Genomic DNA, 27,362 nt, shown 5'->3' with positions numbered 1-27,362 from the left:
GATAGTAGGGGCTTGGGTTCCTGTTCAGATCTAACCCAAGCTCCAGGCTGAGCAGTCCTAGATAAGTGATTGACGACTCATCTGCGGAATGAAAATAGTATGATCTACCCTCAGAGCACAGCTGAGAGGGTGAGTGAACCACTGTGGCATCCCTGAATTATAGAGAAAGCCTCTGGTAAATATTAATGGCAGTCGGCCTTGGGATCTAGTGTTCCCTGAAACCATTTAATGCCTTCAGAGAAGCTCTGTCACAGGCTCCACCTTGAGGAGACCTAGACACTACCTTCCTAATAAAGCACTAGATTGCCACTGTCTCAGCTGTGTAGTCCTAGGACAGTACACATCTCTGACCCTGTTCCCGCTGATACACTGAGAGTTGGGTACAAATGCTGCCCCAGGCCTTGCCCTATGACCCAGGTCCTGCCTCCTGTCATTTCATATGAACTGGTGAAAAGCAAGGTCAGGGTGTGGGGATAACCGTCTTTGTTGGGTTGTATTAGCCGTTAGCTTACACTGGAGCTAGAGAAAGCATTTACCCTTGGATGTTTGTCATCCTAGCATCTACCAACACCTAGATACCATGTGCTGCTGATGGAAAGCCATGTAGATCTCAGGAACCATGGAAAGCAGGCACTCAGACTCCCACACAATGGTTACTCCATGGAAGGAAGTATAAGGAGGGATTAGAGGACATGAAGTCAGGCAAGGGCCTTAGTAATCTTGAAGCCTGGGCCTAAGGGTAGTGATGGGTGGTTTCTCGTGGTGGGGATGCTGTTTGGCTGCTCTCCTAACAGTGGTAGCAAGTGTATCTGACCTGTACAGAAGCACAGTGTCTTCATTAGTCATTGACAGTCATAGGCAGCTGTACTCTCACTTTTTAACAAAAGAAAAAAGGTAGCTTCTGGATCTTAGAAAACAGAGCCCTTTCCTACATTGCCCCTGTCATCTCACCTTGGCGAGCTACTCACACCCCCATATGCCTGCAGAGCCAGTTCTTACACGACACAGGCCACATGACATGGAGAATTTATTGAGCCTCCGTAGCGAACTAGAGGGAGAAGAGAAATGCTGTCGTCAGCATTCATTCCTGGGTCACATTTGCTTGAGTTTCGGGAAGCTCATGGGTCAGAAGCTCCCTTGGAACTCCCGCTAAGGCTCCAGCGCATAGAGGACTGAGGGCCAAGGAGCTCACGCAGCTCAGAACCACTGGCATGCAGCATCTTATCTTCCACCAAGTGGCCTTGTCCCCTAGGGACCAGGTGGCTTCTCCAGAAATCTGCGTAGGCGCTCCATCTGGGGTGTGGCCTCCTCACTGTTCTCCTCGGAACTGGAGGCCGCAGAAGAGGCCAGGTTTCCCCCAAGCATGCCATCCTCACAGGACACAGGTTTGCCCTGGCACTCTCGTAGGTCTGGGGACTTAAGGCTCTGATCAAAGGAGGCGGAGGCCATACACTCGGCTGCCATCTGGTCACAGGCACACAGGAGCTTCTCACATAGGCTCTGCCCCACACCTTGGCAAGAGCAGAGGAACAGATGTGAGGCTTCAGGTAAGGTACTTACTTAAAGGCACTTGCCCAACCCCCAGCCATTCCCTTTGCCCGGCCCCATCTTGCACAGCCCTTCTGGTGTCTGGCACGCACTGTTCTAATGGTCTAGCCTGTTTTCCCTGTTAGAAATTAGCCCTTTGTGTTTCTCATCTGAGGCCAGTCTCCAAATTCACCTTGTACCCCAGTCATAGTATGTTTTTTTTCCAGCTCCTTGGTACTCCATAATCCCATGGAACACCCATGTCATCTCAAAACATGACATAAGCCCATTACCAGTCTCACCTCACCACCTATGGTGACACCCCACCCCCACCCCCACCCCCACCCCCCGCAGTTCTCTGGTCTTCACGGCAGTCTCTAGAGTAAATATCCTTAACAATGCTATCTTCCAGCCTAGAACCCAACTGTCCCACGTCCTTCTGCCTGCCTGATTGTGGACAGCATTTGTTCCTTCAGTGAAATAGAGAAGGTAATGGAGCTGCCTCCTAGGATTGGTGTGAGGGCTAAGTGTGCCTTTCAGGGCTTAAAGCAGCCGCAGCATGGCCTCAGTAAGCCCAGGCTACCGAAATCATTAATCAGCTGTGATGCTTAAGGCAGCTGAGTCCGGCTCTTGAACATGAGCCCCTCATCTATGGAAAGGGACGTGAAGGCACGTCTTGAAGTAAAGAACATGAGATCGCACAGATGAAGATATGCTAGGGGTAGTATCTAGAGCCCAGACGCAGCCGGCATACAGACATGAAAGCAGGACCCTAGGCAGCCTCCTCACTTACACTTGGCTGTGTGGTCCTCACACGCCACAGATGACCGAGAACGATTCCTATGCAGGCAGCCCAGTGGCCTCACCTGCTCCAAACAGCAGTGGTGAGACAAACAGCACCTAAGACCAAGGAAATCTTTTATTTCCCAGAGTTCCACCCTAAAACCACTGTGTCTACCTAGATTTCTACATTTTCTTTTATTTCTATTATGACTCTTGATGGCAAATACACTCATCATTGTTCCTTTCCAGCGGATGGGAGTGAAGGCTTTAGCAGGAAGGGTGCCTCTTTAGCTCGCACAAATGTTCCATGTCAGTACAATAACTCCATGCAACCTTCCATTAATAGAATGCTTAGCTTCATACCCATAAGTCACCCGTGAGACCCTCAACCTGAAAGAGTATGGAAGCCATGAAGCCCTGCGTGCAGCACAGGGCCTAGCGTAGGGCAGGACCCCAGCAAACACAAGTGAATGAGTCAGTCTCCTATGCTCAGATCCACCTGCCTGGCCTGACAAGTCAGGATCTCCTTGGCCAGGTGAGATCCACAGAACACTTGTGAAGGTGACAGTCAGTAGAGATCTACAAGGATTCGCTAGTGCTCCACTTTTAGCTGTCCACAGACTTTAAAACGAATTGGATAGCTAACGGGAAGTTCCAGGTCTAAGACAACTGCCCCACTTCCTTCCGCCTTACCGGCTGTGGGTATAGCTTGGTTCTCTGCGAAGTAGGAGTAATGAAGATGCCTCCTAGGACTGGTGTGAAGATCAACTGCGCCTCTCGCGTTCTCCCTCCTGGAGACCATAGCCCAACCAAGGCTGATCGTACTTGTAATCTGTCGTTACTCACACAGCAGCTTTACCAATTTTGTGGCCAGGCCAGAAGACCAACCCTACCTCACACACTCACATTGTCCAAGCTGAGGTCAATGTCTGCCCCATTTTCAGCCATCACTCCGAGGGAGCTGTGCTACCTTAGGTGTATATTTCCCATGGCTACGGGTTGGGGAGGAGGGTGGACATGAGCACAGTAGTTGCAATTTAAAGTCGGTGTCATTGGGAATCATAAGTGACCATGCAAATCACCTGTTCATGACTTCCTGAGTACATGGTAGTGAGATTATGTTCTTGCAGCAACGACAACGCCACCCATGGTTTCCATCTGTAGCTTTGAGTTCTTCCTGCAGATGATGGAAATCTATACCTACTCATTGTCCTAACCACTCACATTTCATATTTTGATAAAATAGGTCAGTGATCAGGAGGGACCTCCAAAATTGCCTCCATTTCCCCCCATGAGAATTAATGGGACACAGAGGCTGCCATTGGTTATGTGGAGGTCTTATTATCTCAGTGAAGAGTTGTGTGTACTCTGGAATCTTAATGTTTTCCATGCTCTCTCGTTGATGAGGGCAGGAGGCAGGTAGTGGAGCCTTATTATATAAACATACCTTTGATCGCACTGCATCTTTAACTGCTACAACTAAAATTTCAGTAGGGTCATCTGGTGGGGCGTTGCCCTTGACTTCCTCTACCAACAGCCTGAATGACTGACTGTTCAATAGAAAAGAGTAAAACACTAAGATGGGGTTGGTTGTATAGATGGGTGGATGGCTGGATGACGGGATGGGGAAACAGTCCAATAATCAGTCTTCCAGATTCTATCAACCACACTCTTAGAATATTCTTTCAACTCATGGTGTTTTGTCCTTGCACTTTTGCCTAATTACCTATCTCTTTCATTGTGTAATCTTCCATCGAGCATGAAGAATTTCTCTTTCGTTTAATTATAATCATTTTTTTGTTTCTCTACTACCTTGTTTGATGCTGGGCACACAACAAAGCCCCCAGAGATGTGGGCTGAATGGATGTATAAATCCCCAAAGAGTGGTGATTATCAAATTTAGCAAAAACAATGAAAAGTTGTTAAGATGACAGCTTTAAATGTCGCCTTCTCCTGAGTTAACCAAATGCAGATCCCTACTCTCTAGGTGAGCTATTGCACCAGAGGTCAATCTAGAGTCATTTCTTGTGTGTTAGCAAGCCAGACCTTCTAGGATGAAGGGTAGTCTGTGGTTGTAGTGAAACATCAGGAGATCTAATTCAGAGAGGTCAAGGGCACCACAAGAAAACCTACAGAATGAATTAACCTGGGCTTTTAAGTACTCACAGAGACTGAACCAACTGTCAGGGAGCCTGCATGGGACTGACATAGACCCTGTGCACATATGTTATAGCTGTGTAGCTTGGTCTTCTTGTTGCACTCCTGATAGTGGGAGCAGGGGCTGTCTCTGACTCTTCTACTGGTGTTCAGGATTCTACACCTCATACTGGGTCACCTGGCCCAGACTTAGTACACGGGGAGGTGCTTAGTCTTACTGCCACTTGATACGGCATGCTTTGTTGATACCCATAGGAGATCTGCCCTTTCCGAAACAGAAATGAAGGGGCGGATTGGGGAGTGGGAACATAGGAGGATTGAGGAGAGGGACTGGAAGGAGAGGAGTGAGAGGAAAATGTGACCGGGATGTAATGTTACAAGTCAATAAATACATTACAGTAAAGAATGGAGGGAAAGAGAAACCTCGCTCACTTTGACATGTCCCTTTCCTAAATGAGTGGCTAACTTCAGGGACTCATCAGGAAAGAGAGTCTGCCATGTTATCATGTCACTCTCAGTGAAAACCCATGCATAAAGGGAAGCCCCATGCAGATGAGGGCCCCTTCGGATGCTTGCAACCTCACTGCCATTTGTGGACCAGCCTTCCCCATCCATACCTATCCAGGGCATCCCTTGGCTCTCCTCTTCCTTCTCTTCCACAGTAGCAGCCATAAGATTCAAATTGCTCTGGGCAGTGGGATGTTAGACAGAAGAGCATCTCTCCAAGCTGCAGCAGGGCCTGCGTGCTGTCTCCATCACCCAGACGCAGGAAGGCCAATCTTTCACAGGCTAGTTAAGAACACAAACTCTCAGGAGAGCTGGGACAGTTTCAGGGAGGAGCAGTGGTCCAGCTGTATGAGAACTACTATGGGGGGGTCCTGTACCCGTACTCTTCTGGGCCTTGTTCTAGTTTCAGATAACAAGTCTTCTTCAGTTTGGCTTCTGTTTGCTGCCCTGAATTCCTTATTAAATCCTCATAAAGAAAGGGACATGTCAGGACCGAAGATACTCTGTGGGCCACACCCTATTGTTTAGAAGAGCCTAGAAGCCCGAAGGGTCTGAGCTGTATTCTTGGGTTTTCAGGACATATCATGTTAGCATACATGGTGGCCTTGTCTTTCTGGCTTTTATCACTCTGCTCTTGTCTCTCTGTCTCTCCTCATATCCTTCTACATCTGCCTACAACTTTCCCTACTGCTGTTTACGGACACCACAGGTTTGCCCAGATGAGTCCTACTCCCTGGTGTAGGTCCCTCTAGGACAGCATCCAAAGGGGGAGAGAAAGGATAATTAGTACCCAAGGGCTCCATCTTTCTAGTTAGCCACCCACAACACAATGCGAATTATAGCCAAGTTCCTGGCTTCTTCACCAGTAGAAGCAGAGTGATGCCAGGACAGAGCCAGGTGGAAGAAACCCCTGGTTCCTGCCCAGACTCAGCTTAATAGTAGCCGAGGGGCAAAGGTAAGTGTTGAGGCCTTGAGCTGCAAAGAGCTTGTCTAGTAAGGGGTGTGGGGTGTGGATGCCTTCTAGTTGCACCTATAGGCAAGGTCACAACCTGTAAGGTACCCTAAAAGGCTTGAAGATCACAATCTCTATGTTCTGTTAATGGCTAGATGTTAAGATTTTAAGGACAGAGAGGTCAGATCCTCCTGGATGCTGGCTCTCACCTACCTTTCCCAGTTGTCTCCTGAGAGCCATTGTCAACAGATGATACTTCCAACCTCAACGTTTTAATGCCAGCAGGGACATGAGTTGCACCTTCAGCTCTGTCAACAACCTCTGCAGACCCTGTAGGTATACAACTTGATGGTTCAGACTTACAGAGTCACCCAGAGATGCACATGTAGTCAGGGTTGCATGGTCAAATGCAAGTACAGACTCTGAGAACAGACATGTAAGAAAAGTGTATCTCACACTGTACTCGCAGGCACAAGGGTGGGCTCTTAGAGACTTGTGTATTCTGCATAAACGTCTCTGAGTTTCCAGACTGAACACTTCCAGGAACCTGGGCCACACCACCTCCATGTCTGGTAATGGATGAGAACTGTGGTGATCTTTCAGGCCTGAGGTTGTATTTATTATGTTTACAATTGCACACCTGCCGCAGGATCCCTCTAGATGCTCACAGTGAGTAAAACGGCGAAGAGAAGAAGGGCAGAAAAAGTAGGGCTCCATATGGCAAGCAGAACTCCCACTTAAGTCCTTGAACCCTTGATCTTCTTGTTCAAATACTGCAGCTGCTTCTCATCATATTCAAGAATATGTCAAGGTCTTTCCTGCAACTTTTCAGGCTGCCTGATTGCATCCCTTGTCCAGTGAAGCTGCTTGGGGCAAAGCATGGTAGTTTGAAAGAGAATGGCCCCCCGCAGGCTCTTGTTTCAACACTTGGAACGATTTGTGGACCGGTTAGAAGGTGTGGCCTTTAAGAGGAGATGTGTCACTGGTGGCAGGCTTTGCTGCATCAGCACACTAGTACCTTCTGCAGGTAGCTCTGTCTCCTGCTTGCAGTTTGATGTGTGAGCTCTCAGCTACTACTCCCTCTCTGCCATTATGGACTCTAAGCCCTCTGGCATAGTAAGCCCCAAATAAACTCTTCCTTCTATAAATGTTCTTGTTTATGGTGTTTTATCACAGAAATAGAAAGTAACTCATGCATGGGACTACTAGAAAATACCTTAAATATCCAAAGTATCTGTTTTTACATAATGGAATGATGATAAGTAACTTAAAATGAGGAACTAAATGTAATTTCATAACTACAGCTTCACTTTTCTTCCTGCTACTGAGACTTTTAATTCTACGTGCGTACTTACTTTGTGGAGGGATAGAGACATGTTAGGTTCCATTCCTCTGTCTGGGGCTGGGTCTGAGGCTCATTTAGCACACATTGGTTTCACGGTCTTACACATGCAAAAGGTAGGGAGAGCCAAGTGTGCTTACCTGGACTTGATGTGGTCCTAGCAGCTTCCACACCTTGAAGAGCTTGGACAGATTCTGCCCCTAAGGGAAGACAAAGAGAATGAGTATCAACCCCAGCCTATGTGCCTTGGTCTCCAGAGACGTAGCACTAGGCCCAGACGGAACTGGCCCTGCCCACTCTGAGATTTCCCAGAACAGCTGGTGCTATCAGGGTCACTAGGGGACCAAAGTGAGCCTCCAAGCGTGCTTATTGGCAAAGGCAGTAGCAGTTTGCAAGGCAGGGGGAAAATGCAGAAAGGCCACTGGTGAGACTGGATTCTGCAGAATCTGGAGGGGGAAAGTACTGAAAGAAAAACTAATCGTGTGTGTGTTTTAAACAGAGTGGCAAGCAGTCTAGAGGAATGGAATTGCATGCTGCAGTCATTGCATGCTGCAGTCATTGCATGCTGCAGTCATTGCATGCTGTGGTCGGCTCTAGGAGAGCAGTGGGGCTGTGGGTTTTTGTGAGCCAAGTCCTTCTTAACTCTTACAAAGCTCCTACTGTGTTCCAAATGATATAACAATAAGGGCTTTGTTCTTCTGACTCCCTTAATGGCAGCTCAAAAGTAGGGGTGTCCTGCTCACCCTCTTGAAGAGAGGATGAGAGAGAGACAGGAGAGTTAAGACACTCCTCAAAAGTCACTAAGTCAGATAGGTAGGATGCAAAGCCAGGCCAGGGTGGGACTAGGGCGTACGCTGCCTTCACATTTCACTTCCCACTGTACCATAAAGACAGCCGGTGACTAAAGGAACGGGGAGTCTGACTTCAGGTTAACGTTCCCGTGGCGCAAGACAACGATAGATAGTGCTGAATAAAGCCTTTAGGCTCTGAGGCTGACTGCTGTGAACATCTGGCCTATCCTCTGCTCTGGCTGCCTGGTCTTTTCAAAGCAAAACCTACCAGCTCAGACCCAAGGAGATCTGAACTGACACATCCTGGGTGAGTGACCCCACCCACCCTCAGAGTGCCTCTGTCATGGGACAGGGGAGAATTTAGAGTGGTGTCTAATGCCTGCACACTGGAGACCTTCCGTGATAGCACTGTCCATCGATCGGGGTCCATCTACTTAACCATTCTCAGTAACTAGCAAACAATTGCTGTCGGCTACTTACACTCATTAATAAAGACATTGATGCTGATCACCATGAGCGTGTCTGGTTAAGCCAGATTCACCAACTAAAATTTGGCCTAGGTATTTTTAGGTTTGGTGGTCATGCTGGCTGGCATTGAATTTAGAGCTGAGGGAGGCCAGGTCACCAAGCTTTTCTGGCTGAGTGACAGAAAATTTAAGATTCCTGTGCCCCAGCGTCCTGCATACTCTGTGAATGCGCACCGCACTTCCTTCCCCTGGGGCCCCGTGTGGTAGTAGCCACTGGACAAGAGCAGTAGAGCAGTTGTATTTAGGCGGCATCTCCACCCTGCCAAGCACTGCCTTCTTGGATGTTTCCTCTGCTCACCTGTCCTGGATAGTGTCGTCAGTCTGTCTGCTCTCATCTCACCAGCCACTGTGGAAAGGAGACCACACTGTGTTACAAATCAGGCTAAGCGCCCGAGCTAATCCTATGTTCAGGGAGACAGACTGGGAGTAAGGACCCCGAAAGGGGGAAATAGTGGGTGCTTGGAAGGAGGGCTCTGTAGAGGGACTGCATTGAGAGAGGTGTATATTTAGTATGCCTACTAAGTTTGGATTTCAGATGAGCGACATGTAAACTCCTGGCATATGTGGAGCCCAAGCAAGACTTAGAGGGCTTACTGAAGCATACGTGCCATTCATGTGGACAAGCTACAGTTGTGCATCTAAACAAGCCTGCAGCATCGCGCCTCCAGTCCCCCATCGGTGAAGACGGGGGGGGGGGGGGGGGAGAGCTGAGAGAGTAGAAACAGGTGCTTCGCTTAGGAGGGACCAGCTCAGTAGCTCCAGAATTATGGAACTACTCGGCTCCATAGTAAAGTGGACATCTGGGGGAGCTGACGTCATCTAACCAGTGTGGCTCAGATGAGACAAGGGTGGTTGGGTCCCATGTTCCTTGACACTTCTCCTGAGAGGGCTATGTGACGGGTGTCTGTGGGCTGTTCAGGAACCCCTGGGGAAAGCCTCCAACAGCCACGGCAGCTCAATACACTGTCAAAATGAAACCTCGGGGGGGAGGTGGGGGTCTAAGATGGGCAGTCTGAGTACCGCGGGGTCAAGGAAGGTGTCTATGAAAGGTGTCACCAGGAAGAGCTCTCTGTTCTAGCAGAGGGCTCCTCGGATATCTCCCTCATCCAGGGGCATAGGCTGCTCAGCATTGCCCAACTCAGGAAGAAACAGGGCCACTGCTGGATTCTGCCTGGGACACGGGGGGGGGGGGGGTATGGATCCTGAAGGTGCCTCACGGTAAAAAAAAAAAAAAAAAAAAAAAAAAAAATATATATATATATATATATATATATATATATATATATATATCCTTGCCAAGAGGGCAAAGCTGAAAGAACAGAAACCCTGAGAGTACTGAGTGTAGAAGATGCGCAGAGAAACATGTATGCACACACATTCTTATGCACACCCCCACATTCATACAACTGCACCCACATACCCATGCATACACATACGTACACTCACACCTATTCATGCACTGTCTATGACGCACATATGGTATCTTCATACACACACACTCCCCACATTACCCACACACATATACACCAACACACACCACACACATATACACCAACACACACCTACACTTCAGCTTTCTCCTTGACAAAATCACACAGTTGACTCTGGGGAAGAGACCTAAGCCCCAAGGAAAGGACAGATGAGACAACCTAAGTGACTTGGGGTCCATCCCAGGCGCCTAAAAGTATAGCAAGCAGGCAGCATAGGAACTCTGATGAACTAGGAATGGCAGCCATAAGTTTGGCTTATTTTTTCCTAAGACCCAAATTTTAGAGTAAGAATTATCAGTTATTAAGAGCCCCCCCCCAAGAGGATAAAAAAAAAATCTCCTCCTAAAAGAGGCTGTGCCTTCTGCTCAAGCTCTGGGGATATGGGGGCAAGGAGAAGCATGGTCCATACCAGGCTGGCTTCAGTAGCCAGGAACACAAGTAGTGGGAACCCTATTCATCTGAGCTTGAGATGCTGCCCGAGTTCCATTGTGCACCAGACCTCTGACTATATGTACAGAGAGAAAGAACTTGGGATATATACCCTCATTAGATTAAATTCACATCCACCCACCAGCAGGGGTAGAGTTGGCACTGGAGCCTTTTGATTCTGGTTATTGGTATTGGTCTCCTAGCCAATGGAGGCAGTGTCATGTTAACAGTGGCTTCGGCCCACTGGAGGAGCCGGTTGCTACCACAATGGTTCCTCCGTAGTCCAGAAAAGAACTTTACCTCTAGGTAGCACTGTTGCTGGGGCTTTGATGCTGGTTGTCTCTGCAAGGAAACACATGGGGAGGCACACAGAGCAGTTAGCAGGGCTGTAACTGACATAGGACACCCAGCCACACTGGGTTCCACTGCAGACCCTGCCCACTGCTCAGTCCCATCGCGGGGTTCAGGCCTGGTTGTCCCACCTGGAGTTTGAGCCAGGCAGAAGGAAGCATCCAGAAAATTCAGGGAAGAGTTGATGCCAGACTGAACCAAGCACTCAACAGCAACCTTGTCACAGGCACACAGTAGGCGCTCGCAAGGATCCTCGGACTCTGCGTACAACAAGGGCACAGCAAGGTACAGAGCTCAAACTTGGAATCCCAACGGGCAATGGTGGCCCCAACACAGGGCTCTTGATTTGTCCTGTCTAAAGTTGCCCCCGCCCTGTAATTTTCTAGCCATGCTGTCACCTCTTTGGTTTAGTGGAAGTATCTCGTGAGTCCTACTCACACTATGTATCTTGCACGCCCAACCCACCAGGCTGTTGTCCTAGCTCTACCTGTATCCACTTTGGGAGCTGCCTACATCCCTGCATACTCTCTATCACCCTTTCCTGCCCATTCATTCCACTGCACCCCCCCCCCCATGTTAGTTTTCCCATTTCTTGCCAGGAAGGATCCAGAATAGGTCAATGGCTAGGATGGGATGAGGAGAGTGTCTCAGTGGCAGAGAGCACTTATCTAGCACACGAGAGGCCCTGGGTTCCATCCTTAGGGATACAACATGTAAAGATTTTTAAAAAAAATAAAAAACCACTTTAATCGAAGCATGTCTGTTGGTTCAGAATGCCTCGCTGACTTCCCAGAGTCACCTCGGAAGTGTGATGTGATTGTCCCTGCCCACCACCTCCTTTTCTCCTTGGATGTCACCTTTTACACACTTCTTACCACTTCTTTCTGTTCCCCACTCCGCACTGGATGGCTCAAGTCTGTCCACGTTCTGCTTGGCTACTCTTCTCCCACACAACCATTAGGACTGTTAGCTTCTATTTTTACACAAAGAAGTATCTAATGCTCTTCCCGCTTAAACAGAGTGCCACCCAGCCCACCCTGCACCCTCTTCCTGGCCTTGTTTCCTCCATACTCCTGTCAGCATCTAAAATATTTGCCATGTTGGACTACCGTGGTTTGACTGTGAAGAGAATCCCACATGTACTTCATCACTTGGTCCCCAGATGATGGCACCATTTGGGGAGACTGTGCTACATTTAGAATGTGGATCCTTGCTAGAGGAAGCAGAACACTGGTTGGATGGTTATTGGGGGTTTGTTGGGGGCCACTGTCCTCTAGGTGTGAGATGGATGTTTCCATATTGAAATTAGAGCAACTGTGATATCCACACGAGACCTTCACAAGATTAGACTCATCAAATCCTACCAGAGAGAAAGAGAAGGAGGGCTCATGAAGCCATGAACGAGGAGCTCACAAGGTGAGAGTCTTGGGAAGGCTAGCTGCTACAGGGCACCCTGTCTCTGCCCACAAGGATAAGGAAGCAGTCAAGAGTTGCTGGGTGAAGGGGGCAGCTTCGGTAGAATACCTGTAACTTCACCATGTACCTGCAAAACCCCAGTTAAATTCACTGGTTCACCAACTAGACTTGAATGGATTGTTCTTGGGTCTGTTGTTGGTGCCTTGCAGGGGTGAACAGATGTCCGTCCCCTCCCCACCCCAATTAATGCAATAAGGAAATAGGCTGGCCCTGCTTCTAGCCCGAGTGCTCTGCCTTCAGGCTGGTGTCATATAACTAACTGCTAAGCTCTCCTGATGCCCCGGCAAAGATCCTCCACTCCTGTGTCTCCCCCACCACTGTGAACTCTATAGTCTGACCCAGGAACCAACTTAAACCATCAGATACTCTATCAAGGGTATGAGAAAAGTAACTAATGCACTGACCATCCAGAGACACGCCCAGAAGGTCAGGAGACACACCCCACATGGATGCAGCTGTCTCATATGGGGAGATGCTAAGTCCCAGGGTACATGGATGAACGGCATTTTCCACGTCCACTGGCTTCACCCAGGCTGCTCCCTCTACCTTCTGTTACTGTTCCAGGCTCTACCAGGCTTAGTCCCTGGATTTAGGATTTGCTGGGGGCTTGGTTCAAAGCCTGGCTCTGCAGCTGAGCACTTCTGTGACTTTAGCTAGGCTGTTTAATTTCTCAGAACTTTCCTATTCTTGTTTGAAAACTGAGAACAGTGGAGCTCATCTAACAGATTGTTGGGATAGAAGGTCAGAGCTGCTGCACATGAAGATCAAGGTCAGCAGCAGGCACTCAAGAGACTGGCTCAGTCTAGCAGCTCACCATGTTCTCCATGCCTTTGTCTATCCAGCTGCTTCTAGGGCTACTCAGACATGTGAATAATATTCCTAGGGTCACGTGGTAAACAAGGTGCTTACATAGGAGCTATTCACCTGTCTTTTATAGAGAGCAGCCAACCCCCCCCCCAGGCTTGACCACTCACCACTAATCCTATATCCACACGTGACAATGAGTCCTTACTATACACCAGCCACTGTGGTAACCATTTCTCAAACAGGCTTAATTTAATTTCCATAACCTCTCTTTAAAAGGAGGCTTTGTCTTCCCCATTCTGTGATTAAGAAGTTAAGGAATGATTTCATTGTTATGTGCATAAATAACAAACTATTTGCCACTTACAAACTTCTATAGTCACAAGTATAAATAAGTTATAAATCAGATATTCCAATAAACCATTGCTTCCATCACACAAAAGCATCCATTGCCCATTAACTACATGTGGACCACAAATGTATCAATCAACTAAGTACCAATCGTGACACTGATGATGATGGTGTTGACAGTGTTGGTGGATCCCACATGGGCCACACAATGGTCCCTTCATGCCTCTGCTCAAGGAGGCCTGAAAATGCTTACCACATGTGATCTGTTTGTTGACACAATCCACATCTGCACTGAGCTTGGCAGGGTCCTGGAGACAGTCCATTTCTACAGCCTCCTCATAGCACCTACGATGCTGGAAGCAGCAGCTGAGGCAGGACAGGCAGGATAAAAGGAGATAATGGTTAGGGCAGAGACAGGCAGGAAGCCTGGGATCATCCTGAAGTCTTGATGGTACCTGGTAGTGATCTGTTTACACACACATACACACACACACACACACACACACACACACCATGCCACCTGCTATCTTACATGCTTCAGATGGAAGTGTGCATCACCTCTGCCCCACATGCAGGATTCTGTAGCCAAGGCATGGCCCCAGATCTCAGATAGAGAACATGGTGTGAAAATGGCTCAGGGAAGGTAAAGATGGGCTTATACTAGCTCTTGTCTGGACACTGGTTCTGAATGTTACTTTTGCTGTCGTCACCGCGTTCTGCATCTATCTGAGCCAATATTAAGAGCAGCGGTTAGGTGTTTCTCTCCTTCTGCCTGGGCCATTCTGCTTGGCCTCACACAGGAGCTCATTTCTCTAAAGAAATCGAATTTGCAAGGGGGCAACTCTATTACTTGCTGAAAATAAGCAGTGACAACAAAGCCAAGGCCATTTTGCCAGGTCACTTCATATTCCTAAATAAAGACACCAACACTGGAAGTCAGGTGTGGTGGAACCTGCACTGGAAGATCACAAGTTCAAGACCAGGCTGTCTAAGAAACTCCGGTGCAAGAAAGACAAAGAGGATAAGAACGAAAAGAAGTATATGAAGAAGAGAAGAGGAAAGGAAGGATATATTGATGAGGAGGAGGGGATGGCAGTGGATTAACCTTCAAATGATCCGGATTAAGGTGAGAGGGATCCCAGCAGCTATTCAGAAGACAGAATGAGGCAGGTTACCAGTCAGTGAGCCCGAGAGCCTTCCACTTTTTGTGTGTGGGTCTCTGTGTGAGATGCACAAGCTCTCTTACAGCACAGGTGGTTCCTAAATCGCCAGATGACACTGTCACTAGAAGGTTCTCACAGTGCAATTGGAGTCAATAGAGAACAATGCAAGAAAGAAAACAAGGAGAGGGTAGATGACCTTGCATACACTTTTCCCCCTATCCTGCCTGAGGCAGATTCTTTGGATTAAACAAACAAACAAACAAAAAGACAAAAACAAAACAAAAAACATCTATTTCAATTAACAACAGCAGATGTTTTGGGACTTTAGTGTGTGAGTCCAATGAAGAAACAACTATCTTCCAGCCTATTTGGAAACACCCACTCCACTGACCAAAATGTGCAAAGTAACTGAAATTAGATTCAGCTCACCATCCCACCAGTGTGTGGACACAGGTCCATTGCTAATTCCTTCTGGGTAGGAGACAGTGATGAATTACTTCTTTATTTGATTTCTAGGTTTCTTGAGTGTTCAAAGAATTAAAGGAAAAGGCACTAGGGATTCGACAGGAAAATGTGTTCCCAGGAATGACCCTGGCCTCACATGGTCTGAAGAACCAGCCCTTTCCCATCTCTACGTTGACTATCTGATGCTGGGTTCTAAAATGGAAAACTAGCTCTGTTGTTCAAAGGCAACTTATATCTTCTCCTGCCGGTTTGACAAGGTGGGGATAATTGTTTGCTTAAATGTAAATGTATTATTGTTTGTCAACCAAGAATGTATCCTTTTCAATTCATCTGTTTTTAACTTCTGGAAAGCGTTGGAGGTTGTCTCCTCCTCAGTCAGTGGGGTCACTAGTTCTGGGAGTACAAAAAAAGGGTATTCATCCTCTCCTTAGGAGACAATGAGGGGAGTCCAGAGACAGACCCATGCTCAGACTTGTCTGTGTAGCAAGTGCAAGAAAGAGAAGCTCAGAGGTTTTGAAAGCAAAGAAGAAAGACAACCAAACAGGATACCCTTTAAGGAGAAATGTCAGGGCAGGTATGAGCTGTCTAATATGGGAATTCCATAGAGATCCCTTCCTACCTTCTCTGAGCCCACATACACAAAAGAATGCACATGTCTCGTGGCCTTGGGCACAGGATAATGCCCATGGGATAGGGTATTATTCTTGGAGTAGAGTTGAGATCTGTCTGGTCACTTTCTGATGCTGCTGCTGCTGCTGCTGTTGCCATAGTTACAGCCACTGTTGCTACTGTAATAGCCCTGTTCTTCCTATGTTATGGCTGATGCTATTGCTACTATTACTCCGGTATTATAACTGTCAGTATTGATGCTACTGCAGCTACTTTGCTACAGCCATTGCTACTACCATCCCTACTGTCACTGTTTCTATGAGTCCAGTCTTGCCTCCATGGTTACTGATACTCTTGAGCTTCATAACCCGGTACATAACGCCTTCATCTTATATTCAGTCATTTAATCTGAAATAGTGACTCTGAAGTAGGTTGTACAATTACCTCCATTTTTAAGGTAAAGAAAGTGGAGTACAGACAAGGTAAGTAAAGTCCATAAGGAGCAGAGAACAGGAATGGTCATAGGTAACGGTCCTTGAATTTGAACACAGCAACAGATTTCCCAAATCATTCAATGGCTCAGCTGACCCTCCTATTCCCATGCCTCTTGACCACCCCCTTGATTAAGCTTGCTTAACGTTTTTAGCGTTCAAATGCCATTGCCAATCTTGGTACTTCGTTTCAATGTGCGCTTTCCTTGACCGTGGGGATGGAACACATCTTCAGTAGCCATGTAAATTTTCTCATGTTTCATACTAAGTCAGGAGTAGTGTTATGGTTATCTCAAGCACAGAATCCATGTATTGTTATTTTCATGCTTATTGAAGGTTGAATAGCAACCTCTGTGATTGCTTTTTGTCTAGTAGGCAGAAATGCACTGGATAAGGCTGGGGTCTACCTACATGGATGCTGAGTTGATAGGCTGGGTTGGGCCCCAAGAATCTGCACTACAAGAAGGATCTTAGTGGTTTTAATGCAGGGATCCCCATCTTGAAGTAAGCCTGCAGTATAGTTTTGCCATGACAGAGCCTCTTGGGAAGCATCTGCAACAGCATCCCTAGTTACGCTGCACTGTGGAGAGGTGAGTACCAGTTACCTTGCAGTAGGTAACGGATTAGGTCTCTCCTGAGTCTCCTCTCCCAGGTCACTGTCTTTATTTGTTCATCCAGGGTGTCACTAGGCTGCAGTGAGCTCACCTGTAGCACCTACTCACCTGTCAGACTCATCCACAGGCAGCCCTTCCATTTCAAACCTGCAGGCACAGCCATAGTCTTCGAAGTCCCTAGGACAGAGGCCAGCCACACACCTCATGCTGTTCACAAACTGCAGCATCAGAGGAAAGTTGGTGAAGACGGCCTGCAGCCAGGTGAAGTGGGAGCCCAGACAGTCTGTGGGTGGGGAAAGCAGGTCAGGGCAGGAGGAGCTCTGTGCCCTGGCCTTCCTGCACCTCAGGCTGATGTGCGGCCAGTGCAAAGTTCCCAGGAAGGTCAGCCCGGGCCTTAAGTTTCTGAAGGAATGTCACAACTGTTCTCAGCTGGTGACTATAAGCCTGCATGTGTTTTCATGCCAGTGACTGGGCTCTGAGGACATCCCCCAGGTGTGGCTGGAAAACACTTAAGAGGAAGTCTGTCAAAGACTCCTAGAAGTTATTTGTTTCCTAATATTGAAATAAACACATGGGAAGGCCCATTTGGGGCTGAGACGATAGCCCAGCTTTTAGTGTTTGAACCCTCAGAATCCACATGAATGCCAGGTGGGTGTGGCAGTTCCCATTAAGTCCAGCCTCAGAAGGCAGAGCCCACAGGTTCTTAGAGCAAACTGAGTAGCAGGGGTGGCCCTATTGCTGAGCTCTGGGTTAAGTAAGATTCCCTGAGTAAAGAACAAGACAGGGAGCAATCGAGGGAGAACTCACACATGGACACTGGGTGTCCACAGACATGCACACATTAAGAGGAGAATAGCTCCTTTTGAGATATTCTTTTCTCTCTCCTTGAATTTGTCTCATAAAAAGCTGCATGGCCAGTAGTGAAGAAGGAGGGATACGTAGGATTTCCAGGCAAGAAGAGTAAGTAGAAGGAAGAATTTAGGGAAGAAAGAAAAGACATCATGGAGATACTAGGAACCAGCCGAGGAATCAAGAAAGTAGGGCATACAGAACGAAAGAAAGGTAAAAATCCTCAAAGAAAATAAAACATAGATGAATAGAAACTGGTTAAATGAAGTTCAAAGGGGAGCTAATGGGACAAGCCTAAGCCAAGGCCAAGCATTCATAATTAGCAATATGTCTCTGTGTCTTCATTTGGGAGCTGGTTGGAGGCTCAAAGAAAAAAATCAAACTCCAATTTCAGATTTCACTTACCAAAAATTTCAGCCACACTTTCCACATTTTTAAACACCCCATTGAAGAATGTGGTATCTGGGTGGAAGGAAGACAAATATGAATTAAATAGTCTTGGCTTGGCCTCTCTTTCTCTTTCTACCCAGAGATGTCAAACCTTTTATCTTTTTCTGTGAACAAATTTGACCTTAAGCTGACTGTATTGTAATATGGATTTCCATGGAAACAAATACAGATGAAATTTGAGCAATATTCCTAGGCAACATTGTTCAGTTATTAAAAACAAAAGCAATGGCTTCTGGGTGGTATAGCATGTTTAACCTGAGAGAAGCCCTTTGGAGGATAAATGATGGTACCACACCATTGCCCATGGACATACTATTTAGGGTATCCACTAGGGAAATGTACAGTTATGAGAGTTACCACAAGATAGGGACTCAATGCCCCCTTCCTCACAGAACAACCATTGGATCAGAACTCTGCAGTGTATCATCCATTTCTTTCTTACCAGGAAGCCAAGAGCACATTTTAAAATTATTTTTCTTCTTTGAGATAATTACATAATTGCTCTCTTCCCTCTCCTCCTTCCTTGTTCTCTTTCAAATTCAAGGCCACATTTTTCATTAATTGTCACATGCAACAATTGTGTTTTAACGCAAAGACTTAGCCCCCACATTAGCCCTCAACATCAATGCATTTACTTTCTATCCTGGTTCCCAATTTCCACTGGAATCCGGCACTAAGGCATGCATGAGTCAGCAGAGGAGAGGCTGGAAAGATGCTTTGAGTACCTCTGAGTGACTACCTGCTGGCTCCAGGGCAGTTAAGGTCTTAGTATATGTTCAGAGCAGGCTGCTGCCTCTGCCAATAACCTAGACAACATTTCACTTAGTTTCTGCGCGTAGGTCAAAGGATTCTTACTGATAGTTTTTGACAGTCCTGGAGGCAATCCCTGTGGGTTTGGGGTGTCGAGAGCATGGCCGCCTGGAAGTAAGTCAGAGACAAAGAGAGTAAGGTTAGCACAAACGTTCTACTACCTCTCCCTAAGCTAAGGTGTAAATCAGGAAGACAGTAAAGACACCCCCCCCATTCAAACCCACACAGGGTTCTATAAAAACAGGCAGTGTGCTCAATGCAGTCTAGGTAGATCTCAGGAAATAAAGAGGTGTTGTGGATACGCTGGGGTTTCTCAGTGGTTGACCTTAGTGGTGGCATTCTGACTGGGGAGGAAGGGACCTGGAAACTGGTTGATTGTCCTTACCTGAGAGGCTACAGTGTTGTTTAAATGACAGTTGTTTGGAGGCTTCTTGAGAAAAAGCACTAGCAGAACAAAAGCGGGCACACGGTAGAGACCTCAGCTCCCAAGGAACTCATAACTGGGACAAGACCACCCCCAACGATTAGCATCCGAATTTGTTTGCTACAGATCAAACAATCTGATGTAGAACTGGCTCAGTTTTCATAAATTCTTCAGGTGACTTTGAAGTTAGAAGCCTTGCCTTGAACCATGCTCTCTAGAGGAGTATAACAGAATTGAGTGGGCACCATCTTACCCATTCCAACATGGAAGAAACTCGGGAGAACCTGGGAATATGGAATAGGATTGGCCACAGACCATCCTCTGAATTCTCAGACAGAAAGCTTATGAGCTCTCTGATACTATCATGAGACTAAAAGGTGTGTGTGTGTGTGTGTGTGTGTGTGTGTGTGTGTGTGTGTGAGAGAGAGAGAGAGAGAGAGAGAGAGAGAGAGAGAGAGAGAGAGAGAGACCTTTGTGGGGGCATATGCAAGTGAGTGCAGTTGCCCACAAAACCCCAAGGCATCAGACACTCTGGAGCTGGGGTCACAGTCAATGCTGAGCCAAAAGATGTAGGTACTGAGAACGCAACTTAGGTCTCTGCAGAAACAGTATGGTGTCTTTCTCATTATTTCTGTATTTACTATTTTTCGAAGATTCCATACACATTTAACTGCTGAGCCATCTCTTTAGCCCCCGTCACTACATCTTGGTCTTTGTTCATCAAGTTGACAGGGATGCAGTCAGGCTTGCCAGTTTGTCACTGTTTGGAAACCTCATTCATCCGAAAGCTGTAAGAATCAGCCCTCAAGAGAAGCATTCGGGGATTGTTCTGTTCAGGAAGATGCCCTGGCTGGCCCTCTGCTGTGGTGATATATTGCTTATGAATTATTAAAGCCACTGAAGATCAAAATAGCAAAGCAGCCACACTAGTAAACTATAGAAGCTAGGAGGTGGTGGCACACACCTTTAATCCCCGGACTCAGGATTAAGAGGTAGAGGGATCTCTGTTAGTTAAAGGCCACACTGACTACACAAAATTCATCCAGTCTTAAAAGAAACAGCTCACACATAGATGATCTCAGCACCTGCGATCACACATCTTTAATCCCAGCACTAGGGAGGTGGAGACAGAAGGGATATGACTGAGCAGAAAAAGGAATATAAGGAGGAGGAGGAAGCAGGATCTGAGAGCCTTTTGTCTCTGAGGATTCATGGGGACAGGATGGCCATTTCAGCTGGGTAGAGTTAAGAGCTACTGGCTTGGCTGCTTTGCTTCTCGGATCTTCAACTTGAAGCTTGAACCCCCATATCAGTCTCTGGGTCTTTTATTTTTCATGCTACACTTGGTTTCATTCTTGTTTGGGCCCTGCTTGGCTCAGAAAAGGGGTTGGGGAGTGTTCAGGCAGAGAGGGAATGCCGGATGTTTAAGCTTATCCCATTGAATGACAGCAGCAGCAACAGCAGCAGTAGTGTGTGTGTGTGTGTGTGTGTGTGTGTGTGTGTGTAAAAATACTACCAGCAAAAAAGAGAAAGGCTCTGTCATTCTCCTCTCTCTCTCTCTCTCTCTCTCTCTCTCTCTCTCTCTCTCTCTCTCTCTCTCTCTCTCTGGCAGTACTGGGGATCAAACCCAAGGACTCAAACAGCTGGGAAAGCCCTGCACCCCTGAGCTACATCCCCAGTCTTGACCTATTCACCTATTCACCGCTTTTATCAAGACTGCATTGCCTGTACAATGCCTCCATCTCAGCCGCCTCCATCTTAGGCTCCTGCAATGCTTCGATTGCAAGTGTGAGCCACCACGTCCAGATCATCACCTGAAAAGCCTTGTTCCCCTGATCACCCCTCACCTAAGATTTGAGGGCTGGTGCTTCCAATGTCTTCTCATTTACAGTCTTAAAAGCCTGACTGAGGGAGTGACTAGTTATTGTTCCTAGTCAGCTGTCCTGTGGCTTTGAGTGCACTTAGGCTCCCTAGCCTGCCTGATTTTCACCTCTGAGGATAGAACATGGACTTTTCCAGAGCAGAGGTCATTGCCCTCGATTTCCTGCCTGTTCCATTGATGACACCTGCTGATGGCAAGAGGAAGCCAGGAAGCATGATTAGCAGATAAGCAGCACTGAGTCCACAGGGGCTCTCTGAAGAGGACCTGGACCAGCAAAGAGCTTTTCAGGTAAGAAAGAGGTAAACGGGACTGAGCTAAGCTATAGATAATTAGGGGTACTGGAGCAGGCTGGTAGAAGTGGGACTCTGTTCCCCCGGGCCTCTATACCCTGTCTACAGGATCTCTGCCCATTCTTCCCACAATGTCCGGGGCATTGCATCATGTGTGGTCTCTGGCAGATATCCCTGACTTGTCTCAGTCTGGCTGAGCCTGCTCGTCACACAAGGCGCAGTTCAAAGAGCACCGTGCAAAAGACTCTCCTCATTCTGTCCAGGAGTCTCTGCGTTCTTTGCCCAGTTTCTGCTCTTCTGGCCTCCCAGCCCTTAACTTTGGCAGCTGTAGTCTCTCCATGGCAATTCTCGAGGCTTCTTTCTGCATGTGCCTTTACAAAGCTACTTACTGTGGGTCTCCTGAGGACAGGACCCTCCTCATGGCTACTGTCCCATGGCCTAGTGCCCCCTGAACACACTTACATTCTACTCATGTCTTCATGTGGGTGAGGGGAGACTGTGAAGGTTGGCTTGGAAGGGGATGAGTTAGGAGGCCCAGAAACCAGTCTGCCTGGGGGGGTGGCTGTATTCATCCTAGACAGCAAAGCTGCAGACCCTCACTACTGCCCAAGGCTGTAAACACGTCTCTGCAGGCCTAGACAGAGAAGGAAGTAAGAGGAATCAGCTTGAGGCTGGCCATCAGGGAAAGAGCAGTGCAGACTGCAGGATAAGGGAGATCTGGGTCACAGTGAGAGATGTGACTCGGAGAAATGGGACCCCTACCCCAACTGGAACCTTTTAAAATGCTGCTGCCAATCTGAATTATTTACCTAAGAGAACATTCCAGGGTTAGACTACTGGTTTGAATGTAAAATAATCATGTTTTGCCAGCTCCAGAAAACAAGCTTGTAGAATGTCATTAGTTTAGGCAGTGGAAAGAAAGGTGTTTTGCTGTGAGCCCTGGGCAGATCTCTGGGGCTGTCAGTGGGCTGCATGCAGGGGAGCTGCGGGTACCATCTGAACATCCATCTTCTAGGCTGTGTGAGTGGTTTCCATGGAGAGCAGATTTCTTCCTGTCTGGGAATGATAGCCTTTGGGGGTTGGCAGTGTCCTGCAAAGCATAGACTTGCCAGGCAGGAGAGATGCTCAGGGCTTCCTTTCCATTTACATCCTTGTCTTAGACCCTGAGCAAATTCCTCGGCACAAAAGCATTTGGCATAATCGCCAAACCTGCTGCTTCCTCTCGCAGAGACTGTGGAATGCTGACGCCAATTGATGACATCTTTCCTGTGTCTTCTGCTCACGCACGTAAAGTTCCTTCCTCTCTGGGGAGCAGGAAATAGCTTACTGCCCAGACAGATTAGTAAGGTATAGGTTCCTCCTCCAACCCACCCACGCTACTTGGAGGAGCTTGACACCCACACGATTGCGCTAGCAACTTGGAAAGCTCTCCTAGATTTTATATTATTTATCCTAGACACTGATTTAGATCGTGAAGGAGGTGCAGCCAGAGGTGGGGCAGGCATGGGGACAGGAGGGAGGACAGAGGTAGAAGATCAGAGGCAGAACAAAATCGATGCCAATTCAGGCGAACTGGCCAGGAGTGGCACCAGCAGGAGCAGAGACGATGCTGTAGTTTGTACTGTCTTGTCCAGTTTCCCCAGGTTGCAAGCTACATGTCATTACCACGCTATCTCTAGACAATACATATGAAACTTGGCAACAGTGTGGTGATATGTTAGTCATGGTTTGTTAAAGCTTGCATGAGGATTCAGAAAGCAAAGTCAGCGGCAAGCCATAGAAGCCAGGCATACACCTTTAATCCCAGCAGCCAGAGGCTAGGAGGTGGTGGTACACACCTAGGACTCAGGATTAAGAGGCACAGGGATCTCTGTGAGTTCAAGGCCACCCAGATCTACATGAGATTGGTCCAGCCCTAAAGAGAAACAGCTCACACCAAGATGATCTCAGCTCCCGGGGTCACACAAGTTTAATGATCCAGTACACAAAGTAGGTCTTGACACGGCCCCTGTCCCATTTCCAGAATACAAGCTTGTGAAGTGTCATTACTTTAGGGAATAAAAAAAATATGTATGCAATATATGTATATCTTTTTTAGAAAATTCTCTACTTCCTAATATATATCAATACATATATACATAAGTACATAAACATCTCTACATAATCATACTTTCCTCCCTACCCCCCCCCCGCTCCTCCCCACATCTCTATCCACCAACTCCAAGCTCTCTTCCTCTCTGTCAAAAAAAAAAAAAGCATAAAGCAAAACATGGGTCAAAAATCATGCAAAAACACCCAATAGGACAAAAATATGAAAAGCAAACAAAACGAAATGCACACACAAGAGTGTGTAGCTTGGTTTCTACTGGCTAGCTACTCGTAGGCATGGGTCCTGCCCTTAAGTGACACTAAATTGGAGAAACCCGATTTTATTTTTCCTTCTCAGCAAAAAATCAATTGCAAATGGCTTCTTGGTTAAGGGTGGAACTTAGTGTCCACTCTTTCTCCTCTGTGCTGGGAATTTATGAGCAGGGTTTTTAACTGCTAATATTAATTCTATAACTTAATATAGATGTCCAAGTCCCATCATCATTCATTAGCTAAAAGAAAGAAGAACTAATATGCGAGTCATCTGGATGCTGGGGAAGCTTTCGTGAATCTGTGTGAAGTTATCGAATGCCACACTGGAAATACTGTACCGGTAATGTTACTCACCTACACAGGGGGCCATCAGCACACCTGCCATGAACAGCGCAATCATTGTGGGAGAGCAAGGGTCGTGGTGTGGACATAGGCTAGGACAGCTCCCTGTGAGAGAGGGCCAGCAGGGTGTGATAACAGTGCTGTCAGAGACACCGCCCGAAAACCTCCAGAAGCTTCCTTGTCCCCTTTGTGCCAAAGACCCAAGTTCCCAAGTGAGTTCCTGTCCCAGCTTCAACGCTAACTAGCACGTTGACAAGATGAGATGACGTTCCCTCACGGGAACTAAGCTTATCCAACTGTAAAATGGGAAGGTAGTTGTGTTCTCCTTGAAGACATAGCAGTGTCTGGTTTCTTCACTCATCTATCCCGCAAGCGTTTACAGCAGACCTAGCCAGGAGGAGTTGGGTTTGAACCCTGCCAGCACCACTCCAGATATGAATAAATCAGACGACCACATGGTGGCGCTGTCTGCCAAGGGATGGCCCTCTGGCAGCATCTCCGCCTTTCTTGGTTTTTGAACCCTTGAATTGCCTGGTTGCAATCCTAAGAAGTCAATGGACATCGGGGGGGGGGGGGGGTTGCTCTAGGGACAAGGGAACGGGGTGGGGACAAAAGTCCTGGAACCCATCACACTTTCATTATAGCTTCCTTGCGTTCAGACCACCAAATACACATCCTGGGGGGGGGGTTGCTCTAGGGACAAGGGAACGGGGTGGGGACAAAAGTCCTAGAACCCATCACACTTTCATTATAGCTTCCTTGCGTTCAGACCACCAAATACTTGACTCCGGGAGGCACTCTAAGCCCAACAACTGTGTGGTTAATAGGAATAAGGGTTCTCCCTAGTCATACTTCCCTAAGGAGTGGAAAAGGATTGGCTGGCTTGTGCATACTCTGCTTTAGATCATGATGTTAGGACACTGTGTGAATGGCGATACAGCACGATCCGGGCCATCCCAGTAGCACACACCGGACTGCTGGATAGGGTGGTAGATATTGTTTACTCCATAAGGGTGCTTGGCCAAGAGGGCATATAGAAGCCCCCAAACAACTGGACTAGATTCTCAAGTGTACCCTCATCACGGCCACATCAACCTAGGAGAGGGGTTGTTTTCTATGGTGAATTCTTCAGTGCTCCACCCATTAGGGGTTGCCATGCCATGAACTCAGCTTACTATGGAGAGTCCTGAGTGAGAAGATCTTGTGGGCCATAAGATCACTGTTCTGTGAACCTGTCTCTTGCTGGACGCTGGTGGCTGCAACATGGACATGTTTTGAATGAAAGGAAATTCTGATCAGACTAAAGCATCCTCTAGTAATCGGCTGCTGTTTGGCTTTCCTTCAGCACATTAATGCTCTACCTGTAACCGTCTCCTAGAACAGACATGCTCTCAGCATCAGACACACTCTCCCAGTGCTTTGCAGACTCAGGTCTGACTGCTTTGTTTTCAGACTGAAGCCAGATTGAATCAAGCAGTGAGACAAGCCTTCCAAAGGATTGTGCTAAGGTCTAGGACCTCCACTACTGTGTAGCAGATGCCTTTCGTGGGAACCTGGGGGGCGCATTTAAGTTAAACTCACAAGATGGAGACCTCCAGACCTTGGGCAATCCTATCACCATGTAGCCCTTATGGTATCTGATGGTTACTGATGCATTACCCAGAAGAGAAGACCTTAAGTAACATAGGAGCTTCGAAGGGTCACGTGAGGACACCATCTAGTCTAATTGCAAGTTTCAAGATGAAGCTGCTGAAGCTTGGAGGCTGAGGAATCATGGTGCAGAGGTCCCACTACTCCATGTATGTGACTCCCAGCCAGCACAGTGGTAGAGCCTGCCTATTAGCTCTTATAGGGCCCACGTGAGTTAACCTTCCACCCCCAGACTGATAACTGAAGTTCTGTAGCACCAGGAATTGCAATTGAAGCTGCAGCTGGCTGCACCGCAGCTGAAGGCTCACGCTGTTCCCTGTCTCTTATTTGCGTGGAAGCCCCTCTTTGGGAAACAAAGTAGGAGATCCAGTTACAGATGTGGGCCATCTTTGACCAAGCAGGTCTCAGGAGTGCACGCTCCTGCTTCCTCATCCTCCCTCACCCCCTCTTCTTCCTCTTCTCTCTACCCCTTTACACCATTGCAAGAAATAAGTACCTACCGTGAAGTGAAGCTTCACTCAAAGGCCCTTGAACGATCCAATGATGCTTGGCTTTGAGCAAATGGGAATCTGTCTTTTATATCCCAGGCAAAGCCCCCTGGTCATGTGAACACATTCCCCCACTCACACCAAGGGTTTTTCATGCACTCTGGCAGGTGCGCTGCATCAGAGGGAGGACACATCATAATGCTATCTATGCCTTGGCACAGGTGAAGGATCCATGCTAGGCAGTTCCATCTTGAGCCCCATGGGGAGACCCAAGCTTTAATTAAAGAACAATGCTTGCCCTGTTCCACATACCCCACCCCACAGCAATGTCTCCGAGGCTCTCTAATTATCTCTAAGGATCACAAGGGAACAACTCTAGAGGATGAAAGATGTTGAAAGTCACAGGCTCCCTTGCTAGGAAAAAGGCAGGCTTTGTCTTGCCTAGATATTGCTACAGAGGGTATCTTGGGTGACTATTTAGAGGTCCCTGTTTAGACATGGAGAATTGATTTATCTTTTCTTTATGGTTGGGTAAATCAAGTGAGCTTTTAAAACCAAGCATTCTAAGTTCTGCTAGCCCTGTTTAATGCCATCCTGGATTCCATGTCTGCTGCATCCCATGGGTTTGGGGCTCTGCAGGGTCTCCTCTTCATCACACTTTGTAAAGTGTTTTCCTTCCCAATAGTGTGTCATTAGTGGTTGACAGGACTCTGTCTTTGCCCCTACAGTCACCACGCCAGGTTGCTTGTGTAATCTTAGGAGGAGAGGGCCGAGAAACAAGTGTTTGTAGAGGTATCTGTCCCTGCTCATATGTGCCATTCTTTCAGGCACAGATCAAGTCAGGCTGACCATGAACCTCCTGAGCATCCCGTTCCAACTTTGCCTCTTGAAGGAACAGAACCAGTCAGGTGATACATCAGGGCTCAGCTGAGCCTTCCCAGGATCCACTGGAAGGCTTCTCCACAGAAAGCTGCCCTTGTGTGCTGG

At 47.5% G+C, this 27,362-nt stretch overlaps 1 protein-coding gene across 1 annotated transcript; it reads right to left on the bottom strand.

The window, feature by feature from the left end:
* Positions 1-1,221: 1,221 nt before the first annotated feature.
* Positions 1,222-24,295, bottom strand: Oc90 (otoconin 90). The gene is given in 13 exon segments (XM_051202468.1): positions 1,222-1,511; positions 2,321-2,427; positions 5,085-5,256; positions 6,140-6,256; positions 7,409-7,462; positions 8,885-8,951; positions 9,462-9,511; positions 10,806-10,847; positions 10,988-11,116; positions 13,741-13,853; positions 16,938-17,112; positions 18,084-18,140; positions 24,250-24,295. Coding segments are annotated over 13 exon segments (1,419 nt in total).
* Between the last annotated feature and the right edge of the window lie 3,067 nt (positions 24,296-27,362).

This window comes from Phodopus roborovskii, unplaced genomic scaffold (assembly GCF_943737965.1).
Source record: "Phodopus roborovskii unplaced genomic scaffold, PHOROB, whole genome shotgun sequence".
Lineage (NCBI taxonomy): Eukaryota > Metazoa > Chordata > Mammalia > Rodentia > Cricetidae > Phodopus > Phodopus roborovskii.
The sequence above is the reverse complement of the archived record's forward strand: the minus strand, read 5'-3'. Positions and strand labels throughout refer to the sequence as shown.